The sequence below is a fragment of the Gavia stellata genome, chromosome 18 (assembly GCF_030936135.1).
Source record: "Gavia stellata isolate bGavSte3 chromosome 18, bGavSte3.hap2, whole genome shotgun sequence".
NCBI classification, from domain to species: domain Eukaryota; kingdom Metazoa; phylum Chordata; class Aves; order Gaviiformes; family Gaviidae; genus Gavia; species Gavia stellata.
The window spans coordinates 12,100,276-12,124,544 of record NC_082611.1 but is presented as its reverse complement, the minus strand read 5'-3'; the positions used below and the strand labels follow the sequence as shown (position 1 = coordinate 12,124,544).

General features: G+C 36.5%; 1 protein-coding gene across 2 annotated transcripts in view; it reads right to left on the bottom strand.

The window, feature by feature from the left end:
* Window positions 1-24,269, bottom strand: part of MRTFB (myocardin related transcription factor B) — a 62,668-nt gene that overhangs the window by 24,749 nt on the left and 13,650 nt on the right. Inside the window, exons 1-6 of one of the 2 annotated variants that reach the window (XM_059826704.1) lie at window positions 22,831-22,951; window positions 7,466-7,531; window positions 4,990-5,045; window positions 4,354-4,429; window positions 3,147-3,308; window positions 2,396-2,580 (exon numbers count right to left, since the gene is read on the bottom strand). In XM_059826704.1, coding sequence (XP_059682687.1) covers window positions 2,396-2,580; window positions 3,147-3,308; window positions 4,354-4,429; window positions 4,990-5,045; window positions 7,466-7,531; window positions 22,831-22,951 — 666 coding nt within the window. Of the gene's footprint in view, window positions 1-2,395; window positions 2,581-3,146; window positions 3,309-4,353; window positions 4,430-4,989; window positions 5,046-7,465; window positions 7,532-22,830; window positions 22,952-24,269 lie in introns of those variants that run through there. The other variant, XM_009808162.2, reaches the window with a different exon arrangement.

The window sequence follows — 24,269 nt, the reverse complement described above, 5'->3', positions numbered from 1 at the left end:
TAACATCTTTGGAGCATGAATAATATTTATCTCATATTTAACTGTTTATTTTTACATTACTGTATGCAGTTAAGAACTCAACATTCAGTTCTGTCTTATTTTTTGTTTGCGTCTTAATTTATAAATTGCAGCACAGTTCTCTATGTAGAGACCTGACTTTGCTACGAATCCTCTCAGAGTTTAAATATATAAATAAAGGCATTTTTCCAAAAGTATGCTTAATAAAAAGACAAGTGTGAAAATTATTTGAACTGCAAAGTTATGCATCTTTTTCTCCTTTGTGTGGTGGACAAAGTGATGAAGGAGCACTCTTAGGAAGTCCTCCTGAAAAAAATCCATTCTAGATTACAGTTCATCAACATTAACCTGAAGAATATTACACATTTATAGTAGTACCATTCACATCAAAATAAAGTATTTTAATGATTGTGTTATACAGGCTAAAACAACTTGGTTTTACCAGGTACTAACTTGCATGAAATGAAACAAGTTAAAGTCCTAAAGCTTGTGAATTTCCATCAAATTCACACTTTCTCTTAAGGAGTACTACTCAAATTAATACAAAACATTTCAGCTCATTAAACAAAAATGACAACGTTACCAAAATTCCTGTGTTTGCTTATAGATGCGTGGTATATTGATACCAAGTACACAAAGCTGAGTGCAATACTATTACACTGATGTCATTTGTTAGTCACTTCATATATATAATACTGTGATGAAAACCCAAGTCTTTCCCACTAAATAATTTACTGAAGTACAAACATGGATAGTATGGCAAAACGCATCAATCTGAAACATACATTATTTTTCTGTGGTAATATAGCTGCTTTCATTTATGTACAACAGAAAAATGGGCTTACTGGGAGAAACAGTAGTTCAGGATCAAGGGTTTTTTCCTAGCATACACGATTGCTCAGCAGACGTGTAAATTTGATTCAACAACTCATTCAGCATTGATGCAAGGCAAAATTTTTGTTACTCTTTCATTTCAACACATAAACACAAACTAATGGTTCCTCTAGGCAAGTATAACTCAGAATGTAAGCACAATTTGTCATTTACTTAGCTCTGTCAGTCTCAAATGAACAAGCTGTTAAAGACTGGAGATGAGTACTGTTAAATCTAGCTAGTTTGGAGTTTGCTGACTATTCAAGCTAGTTGGCATCAGACAACATATGACGACTTTGCTTGCCTTTCCCTCCACTGGAGCCTTAATTTGGGTCTCTTTCTCGATCCAGAGAAAAAGTTCCATGAAAGTTGGAGAAATCTAGTTAAAAGCCTTGTCTTAGCTGCACTTAAGTTAGTGAGTTTAAAATTACTAGCTGTGGTATGACAGAAAATATCATAAACAACCTACTTAAGCTAAACATAGTAACCTTTAAATAAATGCATGTATGTCATTAATGAATAAACTTACTGATTAACTCAAAGGTGAAGATAAAAGCCTGTGAAGCAAGTGCTGTACAAGATACTATAGAAAGCATCCAGATAGCTGTATGATTATGCATATAACCCTGTGTTTTCAGTAGCTAACAGAAGACAAAAAATTAATTTGTAGCACGTGATGTTTGTTTCATTAGTGTATTGGCAATTTATTTTACATCAGCACTTTTATAATGTGTTTAAAGACAGGTTAGGCAATGTTACTGTCCATTTCAAATCACAAAATTAAATTGTTGTAAGAACATTTCTCTTTCAAAACTCATTTTTGCAACTCTTGTGGAAACAGTCACGTGTTTTCATTCAAATCCACTGTTCTTTAAATCCTCACGCATTTAAATGCTCTACTACAAAGACAACATTTTATCTGCCATGGCAGACTTAAGTTTCTTTCTTTCTTTCTAAGTAACTCAAGAAAATACTAAAAACCTCATAGAAAAATCAACATAAAGTTTATTTTCATTTCTTAAATTCCTTAGGCAGTATTTTAAAACTATAAGAGAGAACATTTAAATTATGTGGGAAACCTTACTTTTTATGGACTTTTCTGGAGATAATGGAACTGACGTCAACTGTTTTTGTTTCAGCTAAGTTTAATTCTAAATGAGTTCAAGACCTTGCCCAGAATGAAGACAGACCTTAAGTAATCAATAACAGCTGGAGTAAACCATGGGTATGACCTTTTGAACAACTTCTGGGAAAGCTGTAGATCTTCTACAGGCTATAATGAATTTCAGTGAATTTATGCCTTTACTACAGTCTATGGGAGTTCATCACTGCCAACAGCTAAATCAGGGTTCTAGTCTATACACTCCCAAACAGAAAACGGAGTCCCAGGCACTCCTTCGCAACAGCAAATGTATTCATTCCATATGAAACTATGCCCCATTTCTACAGTGCCAGACCAAAAAACATACTGTGAAGATTTTGTTTCAACATTTAAAAACTGTACCTGTGTTGACGTAGTAGCATTTGGTGTTATTGGTGATGGTGAGTCATTTGTTTTTGGCTCACCAGGGGAAGCTGCTGAACCCTGGGATTCTTGGCTGGCTGGCTGATCTGGTGATAAAGCATCACTGCTGTCTTCATCAAATGAATAATCATCCAAAGCTTGAGGATAATTCTCTTGTCCAACTGCTAGAATGTTTACAAAGAAAGAAGCAAACCATTTTTTTTTTAGTTACACAAATTAAATTTAGACATTGGTGGAAGAATTAGCCAATTGCTAGAAAACGATCAGTTTTCAGCACAGTCTAAACATATGGTACCTAAGTATTTATTGTGTTTTTAATATAATGACAGCCATATTAAATCATATTCAGTGAACTGAAAAAAACTAAGTGCATAGCAGAAGTTGTTTTAATAAGAGATGAAAAGCTATGTTAAACATATGTGGAGTGCACACAGGCACCTATGACAGACTGAGTGAAGGCCACATATGTTTGATTATTTTGTAATAATTTTTATTAGGAATCAAGTCTTTTCAAAGCAGTATTATACTCCAACTCTATAATTCTAACTTAGTTTCAAATAAAAATAGGATAACTTTAATTCAATGATGACAAAGTTTAGGACTCAGAAGAGTAAGTAGTAATGAACTCTGAGTATGTTTTCTTCTAGTGAACTTTACCCTCAAGAGTTAAATTATTATTTTCCACAATGCCATATAGATAACAGATAGAAGCTGTGGGACTTCTACTTGCCTATAATAGCTTCTTTAACGCTGGAGTCTACAGGAAGAATATTTTTTTCTACCAGTTCCATAGGGCCAGGCCTCTGAGCAATCTTCTCATTTAGATCATCTGCCAATCGAGCTCTCTTCAGTTTCATCTGAGTGGCTTGTAGTGAAGGCTCTGCAAAGGTCTCTAAAAAGATACATTGATTTAAATATTGTGTTCAGTCTTTTCTCCAATTTCATGACAAACAACATTGTCTTGTCTTTGCAATAACCATTCCATTTTTATCAAAAGCAGGTGAGTATTATTCTGAAAATTCTCAAACTAATAAGCAAAAATAAGATTATATGAGTAGATATTCATCCCCATGATCATGTTTTGCTATAAACATAACCTCTTTTTTAACAGCAGTAATACTTTTGGAAAACATAAAATAACAAATGCTAATTATAATCTGAAGACAGCATTTGCTGCTCTAGTGGTTTACCAGTGTGAGCTATGGTCAAGGTTTAATTAATCCATTGATTTTTGGACTCTCATCTTAAAAAGTTTACCTTTAAAAAGAGCTTCTAGCACAAATTTGAGTCTTCAGATTGTATTTAAATGAAAATATGGAGACAGTCTATCAATACAGATGTGATCTATCAATATGGAGACTCCTATCTGGGTTTAGTATCCAAATGCATGTTTTGAAAACTAATGGCTATTAAATTGACTTGGATTATGGTTATTTGGTAAATTTTGTATTTGGTAAGATTATGGTGAAACACAGTAAATACAGCCCCATTCATAAAGAGAGTATTGTTTCAAATGACCTGAGCAACAAGGGAAACAACAAGGCACGGTAAAAGTCAAGTTTATTAAAGATTGTTTGGGGTGGTGGTGACGGTGGGAAAGTACAAGGCTGTCAGATTATTTTAGGGCGTGAGTAGAAACTGAAGCAATATATACAATACGTGTACATACACCATGGTATAATTACCATTACAGAATAAAAGCAATATGCAATTGCAAACAAATACACAGTTGAGAATACTTTCACTGCCATAGACCTTATCTATTATTATACAGATTTAGAATACAGATTACAACAGACACTGTAGAAGTAGAGAAATAGAGCATATAAAACTTTAGAAATCATTCATATCGAAGCCTAATTCAATTAGAAAACTGAGTGCATAGCAGAAGTTCCTTCTAATAGCAGCTCAAAAGGTACGTACAGCTGGGTACATACCTTCGAGGATGTGCATTCTGACCAGCTCAGACCGGTCCGGCCTGCTGCGAATCTTGTGCTTCAAAAAATTTTCAGTCTTTAAAGAAATGAGGAAATAGCATTAACTACTGCTTACTAGAAAAATGGAAGTAGTTTGATAAATCACAGATGTCCAATTAATATTTGCAGTTGCATTCAGATAGGTGGACATCACTGTTAGAACATGGGCAGTAGAGGGGTTTGTTTTGTTTTGTTCTGGTTTTCTATCAGTTAAGCAGCGCTAATACATTTCTGTCCTCCCCAAACAAGTTGGGAACGTTTCTGGATTTGATCGCATACCACCACAGAAAATCACAGTAGTATAGATTTGCTACAGAAATAGCACACAAGCATAATTTCCCCAAGGAGCCTATCCTTAACTGGAGGTAGCTATGTATTGCATTATGACCGTAAGTTTATCCCCCCACCTTGATCTGCGAAGGATTAAGAAAGTTCCTCTCAGATTTGACACCAGTATTTTATTTTAATAGATTATTCCAAGAAAAAAGCACATGTTATTACTGTAATGGTAATAATTTTTTCATGTACTCAGAGAATTTAGTATCACATACAACTGATTATCCATTTTCAATAACAAGTTTACGCAAAGTGGTTTACCCTGGCTCGCTCCAGGCTCTTTATCTGCTCATGGAATGCAGCTGGACTTTTCAAAGCTGTGAAGAGAGAGTAAGAGTTAAATTGATAGGAAGTGATTTCCAAAAGAAATATCCTCATCAGTATGTATGTATGGGTGTTTAACACCATCTCAGTGTTGTGTTTGTATCTGACCAGTCTTATATTTGACTCATGCTAGTTATATTCGCTTATATTTAACAGAGATGAGCAACACTCCTATACAGAATATGTAGAATATTTGATTTTAACAGATATTACCATGTAACAGTTAACTTTTTCACTATGTACACCGGGGTCTATTTACCAAAACTGTTCCACAGTAGAAATTTTATGAGGTGAGGTTCAGAATGCCAAAATACTGTTTCATTTATACCACTGTATTTACTATCCGTCTATACCTCATACTTGCTGTTATTAGAGAAAACTGGACCGTCCCTTAAGAACTATTTGTGCTGATCTTAAAAAAAAAAAAAAAATTGTAGAAGCCCCAAATGTTCAGATTAGAAAACAAAATTATGGTTAGCTGCTAAAGAGTAAAAAATACTAGTCAGCTAGAAATAATATGAATTTTAGAGTGCTTCATCTCAACTGGATTGTTGAAAGGAAGTGAAGTGGCAGCAGCCGTGGTCCATCTTATTTGCCACACTTTTGGCAGAGAAGAGATACTGCAAAACAAAATCTTCAACACTTTTTGACAGTTTAGAAGTTTTTTCCCAGGTTTCACTCAAAAAACTCCAGATCATTCCATTCCTGAAGATAACACTACAGACCTGGGAAGGTGCAGATGCTTTAGCAAAGCAATCTGAAGTCTGCTGCATATTCAGAAACCTTCAAGAAGAGATTAGCTTTAAGATACTGTGCTTTCAAGCTAGAATTCACCACTGCACAGTGGACTATTTATAACAACTTGGCATAATTTTTACATGTTTTCAATGGCTGGGGCTTTTGTTTGTTTGTTTGAAGAAAAATCATTTTTCCCAGTTGAATCTTTTGACTACTTGGACCTGTTATCTTGAGCCCAGTCTCATCCCACACTGTCCACTTAGGGATTCTCAATGTTTTCTGTGCACTCCTCATTCTGAGGCCAGGCTGATGTCCAAAACAAGTCCGAAGACATTATACTAAACAATTAGCATAGTCATTGGGATCCCAAGTGGAGGAACACCAAAACATCTCTAAGGAAAGAGTTAACTGCAGTTGAATTCTAGGCCAGTAAATATCCATATTCACGAGGACCCTCTTGTGATTCCTAAACTGATTTTAGGTATCATAAGTTCTGCTGCTGAAACAACCATCATCTCTAACAGACTGAAATCAGTAAAGGAGAAAATGGACTCTGGCAATAAAGTGCAATTGCATAAAGCATGCCAATTACTTATTTTCAAAATACAAGTGCTGTGAGTTCAGACATACAACCAAATTTACAAACATTATTTGCTTGCCAAAGCACTATGATCTGCAGTTAAATTCCAGTGGTAGAACAGAGTTAGAGATAAAAATGGTTTACTGAAGAACTGATAACTTCTTGCATAGCTGTCAAGGATGGCAGGCAGCCAGTCCAAAGAGTCAGAAGCTCAGCATTACAGAATCCTGAAATCATAAATACATCTTCAACTGTATTTATGAACTTGGTGACATTGCTGCCTTAGTGAGACACTTCACACTAAGGTGATCAGCAGCATCTTAACTCTTCTAAAGATAGCACCTAAAGGCATTCATTGAATTTTTACCACTATATAATCTTTGTTTTGGAAGAGAATACAAAATTCTTACACCCATTTGGACAGTTTGCCAGATGCAGCAAGTTGATCAGGAACTTCTGGCAACTGGAAAAAAATGTTCTAAAACTATAACAGTTTTCTAAAAATCCCACAAAGCCACTTCCCATATTCTTGGAAGGGTATTCATACTCAGAAAGGCCTAGGCACAGAAGCTTCTGCATTAGGTCATATGATCCAGTGTACGATGCCCAGCCTAATCCGCTGCCTCATGTCCTGTAACATCACAGCTACCATCATGCAAGGTTTGACACAGAAGACGCATCTGTTAGTGCGCAAGTCACAACTTCTATTGTGTCCCTTGTTTTTGTTTGGCCACCATTGCCATCCTGCTCTTTAAAGACTGCTGGCTTTGTTATTGATGTCCACTCATTTATATAATACAATTTATTTCAGTAAGATTAGTCGTAATTTAAAGAGAGAAAATAAAAGGAGAACCAGACCATGTCGGCATCCTTGCGTTTTCATCACAATGGCTATTTTAATAACTGAAACATTAGGTAAGCATGATGAAGCTATTTCATGCTCATTTAGATTACCAAAAGGATCCCACAAGCCTTTTCAAACAATAAAGTTATTTTTCATGATTCTCACAGAGATGTTTATCTTCATTATTTTATATATGCAGTTCATAATTAATACAGTATAGTAATACAAATTACTAGAAATGTAAGTCTTACGTGGCATGATGCCCTGGTCCACCAGCTGTTCTCGTGTCCGTCTTTGTTGTAGCCTCAGCTGAAGTACTGACAAAAGAAAACAGTCATTCATTCATATGTAAGCATACTACCCCTCTGAAAGTACAAAAAAATCATTCAAAAGATACCAAGAATTTCAACTTTAGAAATATTTTTTCTATATGTATTCAGACCTGACAGTAACCTCTAAGACACCTACCATTAAGGATCAGCTGCTATTAACATAGTTTGGAGTGATTGCTTCCAATCCCTATTCATATTGGAGTTTGCCGCTTTTTGGTCACATCTGATAAAGGGGCTGTATTTCGTGTATACATCCACTTTTCCTAACAGCTAGGCCTCATAAGAGGTATTAAGTATACATCTAAATCTAGGATTATTCTTTTTCCCTTGCAACACTACTCTTAGATAATAGATTCAAGAAAACATAGTGAGATATAAAGAGTTTATACCATAAACTGCAACACATAATGATTATATAGACTTCTCTTACATGTCTTAAACCAATCTTACATAACTGCACTATGCTGAAATAGAAATGATGTTTGCAGAGCATGTTAAAAGAAAAGCTGTATGTGTTTGGTTGATAGTTTTTCTTTAAGGATTTTTTTTTAAATATAAAGGCTTATTGTACATTTAAATAAATCTTGCTGAAACACAAGAAACTGAAGAGAAGCCAGATTTTACTTGACTTATTTAAAAACACCAAAAAAGTGACATAATCAGGAACAAACCTTAGCCTCTCTCTGAACATCAGAATATGCTGTTTTCCTGATTAAGATATGTTTTGTCATAATTATTTCAAGGACCAAATAAATCCAATACTGTCAAATTTGGAAAAACTGTTTACAGTTTCAGAGGTAACTTCCTATGTTTCATTACATTTAATAAAATGTACAAAGGTTCTCAACTTATTTATACTGTAAGACTAGCCAGTGTGACACACATTAAATACTATACCAGGAACCGCACAAAACCTGCGGGAGGGCATAGACATAAAGGCCTCACACTTTCAAAGACTAGGGCTTTTTTGTAAATGTTCCCAGGAAAAAAAAAGAAAAAGTAGTTGTTCTTCTATTGTTCCCTTCCCCTTGTTTCTGTATCAATTTATCATAGTGCTTCATTATTTCTTAGACACATATAGCCATTACCCTAATGTGAAACTTCATCTTTTGAACAAGAGACAGTCAAGATGCTTGGTCAAGGAAAGCAATATATTAAAGATGTAATATTTACATTCTTAAATTCTGCTTTGATAGCTTATTACAGATGTATGATTGTGACATGCTGTTCCCATTGTATTTCATGAGGAAGCAAAACAAACTAATGCATTGTCCAATACATCAGAATGAATGTAATTTCTAAAAAATTAGGCTAAGGACAAAGTTCATTGTTTTCAGAATTTAAAAGGAACCAGCTTATTTCCTGTTCTACGGTACAGGAAGGATACTCCTCTGGCTAAAGCATTAAGACCGGGAATAGCAAGTCCTGAAAACAAGGACATTATTTTCTTGTGTGACACAAACATTGAGAATTTAAATACAAATATTTCAGGGCTGTGGCACGGCAGTTCTGTTCAGAGTTTACGATATTGTTACACAATTATTACAAAGGAGAGATGGGAGAATGCGAAAGCAACAACAGTAAAATGTAAGTTAATGGAAAGTAATTCAAAATCTATTGAGTTTCTCTGGAAACTTGAAAATACCTGCTTTCAGTAATGAATTGTATTTTCCAAGTAATATTAAATGACTGTAAAAAGTTAACTGAAGAATTATAATAGTTTGAATGATTTATGTTTGGTCTTCCTTAATTTCATGTGGCTCCAAGTAAGCCGTGACCTCTTCTTGCAATACCTCTTACTAGTAGATGCAAACTTGTGCTGCCTCAAGTCTTGAACAAATTCAAATGGTGCTGTGACACACTCCTTTCAGCAGCGTTTCCTAGGCTGGGTTTGGCAGCGTACATACTCCCAGTAAGTTCAGAGCATGGGTAGAGAAAGTTCAAATCTTTCTGCAGAAAACCACGTGGGTTTCTAAGTCCCATTGGTCTAATCTGCCCCAAAAGATGCAGATAAGAGTGTGTAAACACACATTTATGCAACTGGACATCCAACTTAAAAAATCCACAAGCTTTATACAAGTAAGTGTGAATTAAGAAAAATAATGTATTGGGTCAGGACTTAGCCCATTCCTACAGAAAATTTCAAGACACACACATTTCAACAGAAATGCATTTTAAGCATACGATACAATGTTTCCTACTGCACTAGCACAAAGCACTGAGAAATTCACTAACTGGTGTGGTGTTTACAGGAAAGCAAAAAACTCTGATACATTCTTCTTTTGGGTTCTCTTGCTTACAACTGTAAAATCAAGAAAGCTCAGATTTAGTCTTAAAACTAAATGGGCAATCACTTTAAAAATCTTAAATAAGTTTTGACTCTCACATCATTTGGATGGGTAATTTATAAACAGCATGGCAAGACTACTGTATTTCAGACCCAATATTTTTGGTCTTCAGTAGATTAAAACTTTACTTTCTCTTTTTCTTCGCTCAAACTACACTTCCTTTTACACAACTAGGAAGCCGTGGAAAGGGCTGAAAAGCATGTCCTGCTCTGTGCAGGAATCTCATCCATGCTATACAGTTTTATTTGGTCCAAATTTACACCACACTTAAATTTGGCTTTCTTGGAACACTACACACACCTTAAATGTGTCTACCAAATCTTTTACCTAGTTACAAGTCAGTTTTAAACATATGCCTCTATTTCAGGCTCAAGATCTTAAAGAAAAATGACCTGCTCCAACATCAGTTATGTCCAGGGTAGAGCTGATATACATCATCAGACACAGTAAGTAAATCAGAATTAGTATTTTTTTTTTCAATTCCATCACCTGGAACGCAGTGGATCAACAAGCGAATGCTGGTAATATTACAACAGGTGCAGGAATGTTATCACTGATGTGAGTCATCTACTAACATATGATAGGCAAGTCATTTATTAAGAAAAAAATGCATGTGGTACATGGTATTTCTGATTTCTAATATGCTTTTGACTCCAACTTTCTTTTTTACTGAGCTTTACCACAAACTGCATTTTGTAGGTGTAGCTGGTTCAGCTATGGCTACCTGAGCATTGCTAGCATGGTACTTTCATATATCAGCAAACAGAAGTGGGAAAGTTAAACAACTTTCAAATTGACCTTCACACTACAGAATGATCACACCGTTTTGCAGCGTTGATAACAACAATTTCAAAGCCCTCACTAATTCACCAATTTGGACAGCTGGCTAAACTGGAAAATTATTTTGTAGGAAGCGCATACGCAGTCTACTCTATGAAACCTACTACAGGCAACAGGTACTTGTGTTCTTCATCCTATGAGACTTATTTAAAATTCTGAAATAGCATCACTGCAATCTCAAATGTGATGTGCAAAGTCTTTGTGCACGAAAAAATAGCTTGACCATGTTTTTTTAAAGAAATTAGTTTAACTCTTAAAATTACATATAAAGAGGCAGAGTTTTATCAGAAATGTATTATTTTTTAGAGATATGGCTTTCCCAGATCCAGATATTGACATGACTCTCAGACCAAGGATTTTCATCCTTCATATGAGAAAGATTAGACTTCTATTTGGCATTCCACTACACCAAGACAGACAGTGCTCACTGTTAGGTCATATGGTTGGATTGGACAGTTTAAACACATCCCACCAGTTCAGCATTTAGCAATTATTTCATTTTAATTTTTCATTGGCAAGTTTGTGAGAGAAATTATCAGAAAGGCCTCACACTGCACTCTGCCAATACAAGTAAGCTAAATACCTACTCCAGCACTTCTAATAAGTATTCCCCTGTATTACCCTAAAGTATACTTTAAAAAGAGTCTGCCTGAGGTACATTCAGCTGCTAAAAGTTCTCTTGGAAACAAAGAAACAGACCACCCCACAAACAAAACACCATCAAAAAACAGTGTACCAAAGTTTCTGTCCCAAGGTCCTGTTTTGAACTCTCTTTCACTAGTAACATGGAATTGTCAGGAACACACCATGTGTGTGTCCAAAGAGGAAGACATTTGAACACTGTGAGCATACTGCTACAGACTTGTTGAGTGCAATGCAGTTCCTGCAACTCCCTGTTTGTGCTATCAGGTGTGATGTGCCTCAGAAAGGGGGACAGGCTGTGCCTCCCTCTGACATCCCACTTGGACGCAGCCCTACACACCATGGAAGCATCAACACTGTAAAAACATACCCCAGTGGATGTGTTACTTATATTTGTGGCTGATGTGATTTCTTTGTCAGTTCCTGAAAATTAATGCTGCTTGGCCATGGCCACGATAGGTGGTATTCACCCAGGACATGGGGGAGGGAGACTAAAATAAATCTAATCAGCAAAAAATAGTGCTAAGAAGGTAGGTAGCTTATCTCTTACTTTCCAAATGGTTTCAACTAATTCTTTAATGAACATTAATTCCAAATGTAGATGATGGGAAACCCTGCTACATAATTTATAAATGTATTATATCTATGATTTGTGGCTTCAATTATGATCAGATATTTGGCTTAAGCTTTTCAGAAAGAGAAAAAACTGACCCATATCCTAGGCAGTGTATGGTCTTACAAGAGAATATGCAGTAGACTATAGCAGAAGGATTAACAGAGCAGTAAGAATGTACCTGCATATAAACCATATACACTTAGGTGTGAAGCTTTAGCATTTTTTAGCAAATATATATATAACAAATAGTTATAGTCTCTCATAACACTACTTGCCTACCCATCGTCTGTTAACCTATACTGGGCATCACAAAGCAAATAAGGGATGGTTTTGAAGTTGTCCCATGTGTACCTGGACAAGTCATAAAAACTGTGGGAGGACTGAAAAAATGAGAGCTATAGAAGATATGAAATGTGCAGTTATTCGCTTATTAAAGAAATATCAGGAACTTACATATATTACACAGTAAAGAAAGGACAGCCTGTAGCATGACTAATAGCAAAGTGCTGCAGGAGGAATACTAAAGAAGAGCTGACTCATAGTTAGAAAGATGGTGTAAGATGATAATCATTGCAGATTTTGACTTGACCAGAGCAAGGAGGTTAAACAGAAACAAAGCTGGATGAAAACCAGATGTTTGCTTTTGCAAACAACTCCAAAATTAAGAAGGTTAAAAAAAGTTTGGTGTCTGATTTTTAAATAAATATTGAGCTGTTGAACGCATTATTAAAAAAGTTTCTAAACAGAAAGTAATTGTGAATAAAAATCCTAAATATGTTATTTTAAAAAGTTGAAAAGCTGAAAAAAACTTCTGTTTTTCAAAAGCAGAGTTATCGGGGAAAAATCTAATATTTGTATCTCAATTAAAGACCTAAGGACCTAAAATACTTTTAGCCCTCACAGCGACAAAAAGCAAAAAAGCAGAGATGTTTCCAAGGAAGAAATGGTAACACCTGTACATGAGATGCAGAGTTACATCCAGTCAAAGAGGGTATTTGGCTTGCAGGTCTGTGTGTCAGAGGAGATGGTCATACTACAGTCAGTAATGACCTTTATATTGTCATTGTAGTTAGACGGACTAAGCCATACAACTGAGCAGAAGCAAGTTACAGACAGACTTGTATCTTTATACTAGAGATGAACCTGAAGCGGGTATAAAGGAAGGGAATAGGAATGAGGTTTGTGGAAAGCTCAAAAGGAAATGGGGACCCACAAAAAGCAGCTCAAAGAACAGCCAGAAAGATACAGAAGATGGGAGTCATGGAAACTAAATCACAAGTTCTCAATACGGAAAATGTGATGAAATTATCTTCAAAGACAAGAATGAATGATGTGAGAATGGAGCACAGCTTTGCGCATTTGGCAAAGAATTGCTAATTTATTTCAGTGAGAAACTCTCTATAGAATAGAATGCAGGTTGGTTTAAATCTAATGTAATTAAATCTAATACAGACTTTGTTTATTATATACATAGAAATCCATATAGCAAGAGATTTCTACAACGGTCAGTAACACACAAAGAGGTAAATCTAATAAGGATGGATGAGATAGGAGGACACAGCTTTCAAAAAATCTAAAAACTACTGATGCATTAGCCAAAGTTACTATATTCTACTATTTGTTCTAGTGTTTTGGGGGTTTTTTTTGGGTGTGGGGTTTTTTTTTATTACAAAGAACCGTTTACAGGCAAACCAGTGTGGAATCTGGGGAAGGGAGAATTCAAAAGACATGAGGTACTACAAGACGAAGTTCCCCATGGGGTGGTACTTACTCAAACACTGTGTATAACAGATTGTTCTTATCAGGGTAAATCCATTCAGTTTGTTGCCCGATAGTTTACCTCTCACTTTTACACTTTTAAACAGGCAGTTACCTGCATAACATCTGAAATCATAGATGATGGTCTCCAAAATAAAGGCCAAGAATTGTCAAAGATTTAGATATGTTAATACACTATTAACATCAGTAATACTGTTCCTCCTCATATTTAAAGTGTATGTGCAAAAGAAGGGCTATGTTAACACCACTGAGCAAATCTAGTTGCTAAAAGACAGCACAAATATTTTGCACTTCACATTATCTGGCAGGAATCCCCCTTCACACCACTGCAACTCTAAGAAATTATCTTTGAACTGCTTTCTGAATAACAGCCATGCACAGAGAGGTCAGTCAAACTCCTGTTTTGACTGAGGGGGAAGGGAGGGTATTCTTTTATTTTCAAGTCACTGTATGATTTTAAGATTAACACTTTAATAGCAGGTGAAGAGATTCCAAAATTTCCATGTGTTTTCTTCAGTCAGTAAAATAATCATTAAATCATAAGGTAGCTTATTTAACACTTATTGACAAAACCAAAAAGCATAATCCCTCCTCACAGGAAGAACATCTGGTTATCTGGCTCTCATAAAGTCAGTAGAAGTCTTCTGACTTCACTGGAGGTATAGATTTTTTCACCACTTGAAAAACTGAGTGCCAGGGGCTGGTGCTCCCACTCTTACAGTTTCTTCCAGTGTTAGCATACCAGGGAATCATTGCTCCTATATGCAAGGGGACGGAGATGATGGTGCAACAAGGAGAGGTTCTCTGTTAACCAATGCACTTTATTATTTTGAAACTTATTTCTATATAGTTGTCAATTTTATAAAGTTAATGGCCTCTGTTTTCAAACAGTGAGTACTGTTCAGTTTCACATACACTATGCCCTTAAGGGGCATAAAGATTAAGAATAACCAAAACAAGCAGATCCTCAATAGCTTACTGAAGCGCTGTGCTGGTTTGAATGCAAGAAAGGTGGCATAAACAGGCACTTAAGCAAGTACACATCACATTCTGTGTAAGACCCTTTGAAAGGTAAGAAACATAGAGCAGTCCAGTCAGGTCTTACTCAGTGTGAATAGTAGAATAAGTTCAAATAAAGCGTATTGTTTAATCAGTTAGATCAAATAGTTATTATTGAAGTTGAGCCAGTGATTTCTGTTACAGATCTGTAATTTGTATCCTATGGAAAAGAACATCTCAAAGTAGTACTATATAATCACAAGCACTGGAATGTAAAGAGGCCAAAAATAAATTGATAGTTGTCCTGCAGGAACAATGCTATCTACACTGATTGACAAGCTTTCACCACTGCTTCTTGTCTTGAAAAAAACCAGAACTTATATTGTGCACAGTTCCAGCACTAATAATTCCACATCTAAACACAGTTAATTACATATCCTATTAATTTAAAATAAAATTTAAATTTTATCTTTTTATAGAAGGTACTACGAAACAGCAAATACTTGTTGACATTTAACAATTACACAATGAAACAGACACTAAACGATGGAGAAGGGGTTCATTAGACAGCATACAATTCTTTAAAATAACAGCAAGAAGAAAAATAATGCATCAAGTTTTTTTTATGTTCTGTATGTAATCATCTCATTATTTCTTCCAAAGTTAAAATCCAGTGGATATTAGCTATTTAAGCCCTTAAAACTGCACGTTAAAGTGGGAAAATGTAATGTCCAACATTCCTGCATACTCCCTTGGAAATTTCCAAGAGCAGTCGAACCTCCAGTGCAGGCTGCTAGGCTGGCTGCCATGGAAACAGACAGTGCTGGAAACAGGGCCGTTTCCTTTAAATTAAAAGCTGTTACACAGAAAGCCTCCATTTCTTTCTGCCAGCTTAAAACAGCTTTTATGCAGCCAAGGTCTCTAACATGTTGAGGTGGAAACACAGAGCGATAGAGGTTAACAGCAGACGTTCCAGTTGCAGTGAAGCACTGCTGCAGGAGATGGACTATTCTATTGTATCCTCGATCTGAAGTAATTTATAACTACTTATTTGGCATCAAGACTATAACATTAATACAAGTACATGAACAGCAGGGTGGCAGTAAAGTAGAAGAATATTTCATCCGATGGTAGGTGGACTATACAAGCGATCTAAGCATCAAGTTTTGTATCAGAATTCTGGACCAACCCCACAGCACAGTGCGACAGTTACAGAATTGCAGAAATCGAGTATCAAGAACTTAACTCGGTGCATCTTTCAGTGGTTACCCTCACACCCCCAAACTCCATCTGCTTGGACTTGAAAGTTTACATGGCATTTTCTAAACAGCATAATTTGCATTAAATTATTTTTTCCAGAGATAGATATTTTGCTTTCTCCTGAGTTGTGACCGTTTCTCCCTCAACTCTATATGGGGTGTTGTACGCTATTTATAATTCATTAAATGCTTTACTGAGACAAAAACGGTTAATCTTTTCAACTAATATTTGTTCTGTGAATAAAACTAAAACTGTAATAAACTGAACGTGTTGTATAGTAAGTAAAAGAAAGAGCAGGTGATATGCAAGATACATATTTCAGGAAGGTTATGGAATGCAGTAGCTAGTTTGCACCTGGCATTACTCATTCCACATGTGTCCAAAGTCAGGAATTTGGTAACGTAGCATTCTTTTCAATTATATGGCATGTCAAAGAAGGAAGGTTAGGGAAAAGCCATGAAAATATTTAGCTACCCATGATTTGTTGGAAGTGATTCTAAGTAAGTCGTACAGCATTTTAAAGATAAAATGGATTTAAAATTGTGGTGGTACTCTCCCATCAGCCTGAAGGTGGTGATACAGTAGGTTAAGTTCTCTAAATTTTAAAATAAAAATAATTCATCATTAAAGAAATCAGAAATTACCCAGACATGAGTGAATATGTTATACTGGGTTCAGTCTTCAAAGCTTTCACATATGCCAGGGTATCATTTAAAAAAAGAAAATATTTTACTTGGTTTTATAAAAGAAATCCCTTACTTATTTTTATATACTTTTAATGTTCATTTTCCCATTACTGTATATGTGATTTTTCTGCTAAGACTATATCCAAAATAATTAAGTAAAGTGAAACAGCCTCTGATGCATACTCATTTCACACAATTATTCAGTCATACTTTCATTTCAGCTTAGAAATGTTCTGGATAAATGCAAAGCATGTGAGTGGAGACTACTGAGGGCCATTTCAGATAATCTCTTCACAATTCTGGAGGGAAACCCTGCAGGACCTCCAAATCTTTTAAATTATTCCACTGTGATTTAAAGCTTTTGCCAGTAATAATGCACACATAACTGTTTCCAGAAGTAACGTCATCATCCTGAAAGTAGAAAATTAAAAGCTAGATGGGAAAGATAGCTAAATGTAAACTTAACATTTAAAACAAAAATATAAAGCATAACAATATCATCAGTTGAGAAGCTTAAATGACTAGGATATAGGACAATTTGTATTGTATCCCACTGCTATGGAACATGTTGCTTAGAAACAAGCCAGAACATACACGAGCCTCCAAACAAATTACTGGAATGTCTGCTGGGGTGAATATATATATACACACGTATACATAAAAAGCAAAATCTGTACTTTTCACACATTCTGTTTAAATCTTTAAAATGGGAAAAATCACTACAATCTTGGGTGGAAAGTCTGAATAAACTAAAGCTTACATTTCAAGTAGTCTGTAAAATTGCATACCATAAGTATATTAACAATAATTACATTTTCTAAACCTGCCAAGTATTCCTTTGCTTAGTACAGTCTTCTGGTTTTTTTTAAAAAATAATATGCATTTCCTCAAATACTACTATCAGCCAAGAAGTGTTCCGTCAAGGAACTCGTGAAACTTGTGTTCAAATTCTACATCTACTACAGACTTGCTTTGTGATAATTTGGAGCATATTACATTGAATGTATGTACATTGTATGTACAATGTACAATGTATGTACATTGTAATACATTGTATGTATTACAATGACAGATGATTTCCAGCTGAGCCCTCTCCAGAAGGTACTACACCTCCATTTTCCATGCTTTTCCTAGGCACAGTAGAGCCAGCAAACAAAATGTGTACCCAAGCAGATCCTCCAACTCACGAGATTACACTTTAATTCAAAACACTGGGGAAGGTGGATTTACACTAAGATGCCTGATTGCAGACTGGGATGTAAGCAATGACAGGTCTGCTGTGTAGACAACATCATCAGATTTCTGCAGATGCTTGCTCAGTGGATGAGTCGGATTGCTTGCAGTGACAGTGAGGTTGCTGCATTAGAATGGACTTTGCATTAAAAAGGCTGAGGTACATAGATGTTCTGTTGGATGCTTTGTTAAAGGAAAGAAGAAACCTCCAGCATAGCAACAAAACAGACAGTGGTTTGAGAGTGTGGTTTCATAACTTAGTATGATCTAAAACAGGATTACTGATGAGAAGACAAGGGTCTCTTCCTCCCTCCAACCACAGCTGCTTCTGTTGCATCAACACTGGCAAAGATGCAGCCTGGCAGGTCAGTGCTCTGATCTGGCTGAAAACACTACTGAAATAAATAGTCTTCAGTAAAACCTGTTCACTGATCCTACTCACTTCAGGGTTGCATAATTCCTAATGCCAACACAAGAAAGAGGCTGGCAGTAAGCAGGGTAGGGCTGGATAGGACTACACCCACTTTTGGCAGCAGCAGTCTTACTCCTAACCCTTTATAAAACCTTTAAGAAATCTTGTAGTTGCTGTAGCAACTCTTGATAGAACTCTTCGTTAGCCACTGTATCCTCCAATTCTATACAGATTACATACAAAAATCAAATTAATACATTGTGGCCTTGGTTTATTGACGTATTTAAGAATGTGTTTATTATAATGGAATTACCATATATTTATTATTCATCTAAGTGCTACATTGAAGAAGAAAATTTTGCGGAATAAGTGCTGATTTAAGACATACAATTATCCCACTGTCATTAAAAAGAATGTTTATGGTAGATACATAAAGTTAAGAATTTAGCACAGCCTCACAGGATCAGTACACTAAATTTATAGCACTTCCTTTATTAACTAAGATGACAGGAATAATACTTTTTTTCAGTATTCTTCTCATTTTCTGCGTCTCAAGAAACATACCTGACAGACTGCCACTGATAAGGGGTCATAAAAACACCTCTAAACACCATATAACCGAACCTAAAGATTTTTTTTTTTTTTTAAATCAAACCAAAAAATCCAACAAAATGAGCAAACCCAACAGTAGAATCTAAGTCTGACATGCCACCGCAGGAGAGCAGTAGAGGTCAAGAGTATCACCAATGCTCAACAAGCCAGCAATAGCAGGAAATCTGTTAGATAAACAATTCTCATGCAGCATTGATTTGATTGCAGGGAAGGAAGGGAAGAAATCCTTCCTGACTACATCTGGTGATCTGTTAACCAGACAGAATGAAGACATTTCCAGCAAGCACCTAAGAAATTCCTGTGCTTCACTCATTCCACCCTGTATCCTGGTTCTAGCACTTGCCAGTCTCCAGTTCCTCACAAAACAGTAAAATGAAAAAGCAATACAAATCCAGGAAAGAAATTACGCTTCAAGGTGGAAAGAAAATTTCCTGTCCTGGTTAGTTTTTTTTCCTTACAGTAATCTGCAGGCAACAGGTAACTTTGAAGCTCAGATTAATATATGAAAAATATGGTGCAAACAAAATGGGATCCAATCTCCTTTTAAATCCCACCTGGGATAGCACCAGACTGATTTGTTTCACCAATTTAATACTGTGTCTTCAAGAGTTCTGCATGGTCATACACTCTTGCAGGAGCTCATGAATCCTTATATTAAAACAATTTAGGGTACAAAGCAAGACTTCGTAAATTCCTGTCACTCCTCTATAGAAGATGCCTAATCTGCAACCTAAGTATATTTCTAATTTCTAATACATACACTGTTGATGATACTCTTTCTTACCAACTGTATGCACAATGATGTCCTGATTTCATTCAAGACTTTTCAATTTTCTAAATGTTTTGGCCACTTACTCAATATTAGAAGTCAATGCTACAGGGATTTATGAAAAAGCTGGTTAGTTAGCACTGTATTAGCCTCAGAGACAAAAAGTATTTTTGTTCCTTGCTCATACAAAAGGTAATTTTGATAAAACAGATAAAATTAAGAATTCTTCTCACAGAACAGACAATATGTAACAGTAACATATGAGTTGTTTACAAGAAAGCAGGGTAATTAAGGGGATTTCCTCCTGTGTTATAGGATGCTATAATGTCTGTCCTCTGTGATGTGTGAGTAATGTGAAGAGTATTTGTTAGCCTAAGCAAAGAAAAAAATTCATCTTTGTAATCTAACCTTCCACTGCCCTTAATATTAATTTGCTGAAGACAGTGTTGGGATTTGTGTTTCCATCAAAAGTCTCTTTCCTTATAAAGAAATACTAAGTAAAAAACCAACTGCACCTTACAATTCTCATAACGTACTCATTGCTGAAATAAGCACACTGTACTGTCTCTAGATTTTTAGATTTATCAAACTGTGCAAAATAGATTATGAAGCAAAGGCTGTAGCACCTTCAGAATTACTTCATCTGGGTTTGCCAATAGAATTACATTTTTGATTTTTGCAGTTTTAACCATTCACTGACAGTATTCCTACGTATTTTTGTGTCCTAACAAAAAAACGTTGATGATTCAGGTGGCAGAACCAGTCACATCATCATTTCAATTAAAGGAAAAAGAAAGAAAAGAAGTGTCAGAATGCCACAAGCTAAGTTAGAATATACTGTTCTGTAAAATAAGAAGTTTTAATATTATTTATAGTGTTATTTAAATAGGATGAAGTTAACAACTGCAATTGAATTTTTAAAAGTCTACAAGATACCTGAACTACACATTTCATAACATTATAAACTGAAAGGTGAAGCTCTGTTTTAGTCTCTCTAGATGCAAATGAAACAGATTTGCAATGTTTTCAAGAATTCATTCTATATACTGCAAGAAAGAAAATGCTTGTTTTTTCCAAGCTTTAGAAAGAGGAAAGGCTGGAAGAGTCATTCATACTCTCAAAAAAGAGATTCATTATTTTAATTATTAGGCTGCCAAACTTAAGAGACATAAAAGGATAAGCAATATTCATGAGGGAAGAGTGAAAATGGAGAACAGGTACTAAAACAGAGAAAAGGAAGCAAAGATAGTGATTGTGGAAAACAATTATATCTTCTTTTACACACCGAATAATTTAAACTCTAAAGTACTCATGAATTTAGACTGGAAGAGTGTCCATAATTGCAGGTTTTTTGCTACTCTGACAGACCATAATTATTGTAATGTACATTCTTTCATCCACTTTCTACATAACTGACATATTCCAAGAAGACTGAAGGTAACGATTACCGTGGTTACTTATTAGCCCACCTACACTATCCACCATGCTCGTTTCTTCACGTCTTTCTCCCCTTTATTTCTCGGCAGCTTAGATTCATTAGGGTTTTTTTCCTGCCGTATTTCCCACAACAGTATGCTTACTCCTCTGTCCCTCTCAACTTCCTCGCCTTCTTTCTTTGTTCCTGTTGCCCCACAGAGCTTCAGAGGTAGCAGCAGCAGGTTTAACTGGGCCTGTTCGGAGGAGGTGCAAGGCAAACACCATGAAAAAGAAGCCACTGTTGGCCCTTTATCATCAATCACTGTCTTTCAGTCAGTGCTTTGCTGCTGTAAAGGAAGCAGGACTGTTGTGCTCTCAGCCATAGCCACATGCATCAACACTCAACTTATTATGATCTTTCCAATCGATAAGAAACCTTTGGTATCAGTACATTATATAAGAATCAGTGTTTTCTCTAGCCTTAACTCAGAGCTAAGTAAAGGGGTTTTAAAAATAAACTGTCAGTTACTGAATTCAATAATGAACATGGGCTATCTTTTTGCCATTTTAAACATTATTAAGATCCAAGTTTAAAAACAAACAAAACCCCAAAACAAACCCAGCATTTAAATTCTGAGAAAGGCATGATCTCATGTAGAAGGAGAAAAACAGCAGTCTTGCCACAACACCCAAGAAGAAATCTCTGAATCACTAGAAGATCCAGAGATATCTGGAGTAAAAGCCAAGGCAGAGTGCTATAAAAGGAAAGGAGGAATTTTGTCTACTCCGAATACAGTTTGTTTCTGACTGATTAAGAAGTTGGAGTTCAAAGAGCCTGGGATGTTAACATACACCAGTTAACACACTGTCCTCTGTGGGGCTGGCAGCTGACCTCAAGAGGTCTCTTCCTTCTTCTCCTTAACACGGGCCAGATAGAAGAATACCTCCAGCTAGAAGGAATAAGACAACTTCCGTGTCTCAGCAGTATTATTGCCACAGCCTAACAAATACTACTTCAGATGAATCTGGTATAGTACCATTTGTCAGCTTTAAATAATGCTGCAAATATCCTCAGACTATTGCTATTTTACAAACTAATGCTTGTGCATTATATCAATTTAATGCACAGTCTAAAACAATCATTTAAGGAGACGTAACATAATTTGAAAAGCATACATCTGGAAAGCAGAGTCAAATCTAATTAAGTATGAGGGGAGAAGGGAATTCTAGAGACAGCTGAGAAAAGCACTGTTGAAAATGAGGTAGTAATACACGTCTAAAACTAAAGGTTTGTGGGGTTTTATTTTTAAGTGTCATGTAATGACACTGGTTTCATTATATTTATTTCAATAGTGACTTTTTGAAGCATTTTGTGCAATATTTACAGCACAATTTCAGAGCGTTTCATGAATTCAGCACTAAATGCTACTCTGAATAGAGGACTTAATAATTTTTCTTCATACTACAATTTCTATTAAGCTGTTATTGTTATTTTAATAGTCTCAGGTAAATTCTAAACTTAGCTTTTAGAATTTTTTTTAAGAGGGAAAACAATACCTAATTTAATGTACAAAAATTCTTCCTGTCACACAGCATTACACCAGAAATGCTGGTGAACTGAATCTGCCCAGTACTTCTGCATTTGCTGTCCCCCAACCAGCAAGCGACTGACCTTCCTTGAGACTTTTCTGGCTGTTCACCTCAAGGCATTCCTTCTCCTTCAGTGGCTTAACATCTCCTGCAGGTAAAATCTCAGAAAAGCCCTGTTGCTGCTTCTTGGAGCTATCAATCATGATGAGAATCCTTTAGAATGGCAACATCCAGCACAGGAAAAAAAAAAAATTGATTTGTCACCAAGCAGTACACTGCTGCCCCAAACACTGCTTCCAGGTCCTTTCCTCTAATAAATGAGCAATTGCGCCTTTGTGCAGCCGAAAGCAGCCATCATCCTTCACTTTCTAGGCTGACCTGCAGTACGCTGAGTCGGCTTTAGAGCCTGTAACTCACTCGAACAGCAGGCACAGAGCATGTGAAGCAGAACTCCCAAATCCCACCTCTTTTCCCAGACAACCACTCCCCCTTTTCCTTTAGTTACGCTTGCTTCCTCTGCACATTCGTGTTTCAATATGCAGCTTGATGGTCAATCATCTGACAAAGAATGAGTCAAGCAGTTAAAAATAAATCCAGCAGTTGCTGAAGGAGCAGCATTTGCTCGCTGATACCTAAGACAAACTACTGCTGAGGACTCTCTCCCTTTTTCCCCTTCTCCCTTCCCCCACTACTCTGAGCACTGCTGCAGGCAGCAGAAATACTTTATCTTTGCCTGACTGGCACAGTCATTACTGATTAAGTTTCACCAGGAAACAAGGCTGCACACTGGCATTTGAAAAAACTATGTTGGGGAACCTTCCCACCTGTCCCAGCCCCTGGTCTTGTTTCAGAGACATCTATCTAGCAGGGGTGAGTGGGAAAACCAGTGATTATTTCCATGCCTTTCACAGAATCACACAGAATCACTATGATTGGAGAAGACCTGTAAGATCACCAAGTCCAACCATCAGCCCAACACCACCATGCCCACTAAACCATCTCCCGCAGTGCCACATCCACACATTCCTTGAACACCTCCAGTGATGGTGACTCCACCACTTCCCTGGGCAGCCTGTTCCAGTGTTTCACCGCTCTCTCAGGAAAGAAATTTTCCCTAATATCCAGCCTGAACCTCCTCTGGTGCAACTTGAGGCCATTTCCTCTTGTCCTGTCATTTGTCACTTGGGAGAAGAGACCAACACCCACCTCACCACAACCCCCTTTCAGGTAACTGTAGAGAGCGATGAGGTCTCCCCTCAGCCTCCTCTTCTCCAGACTGAACAACCCCAGCTCCCTCAGCCGCTCCTCATCAGACTTGTGCTCCAGACCCCTCACCAGCTTCGTCGCCCTTCTCTGGACACGCTCCAGCACCTCAATGTCCTTCTTGGAGTGAGGGGCCCAAAACTGAACACAGTATTTGAGGTGCGGCCTCACCAGCGCCGAGTACAGGGGCACGATCACCTCCCTGCTCCTGCTGGCCACACTATTTCTGATACAGGCAGTGTAAGACAGATTCTGTTC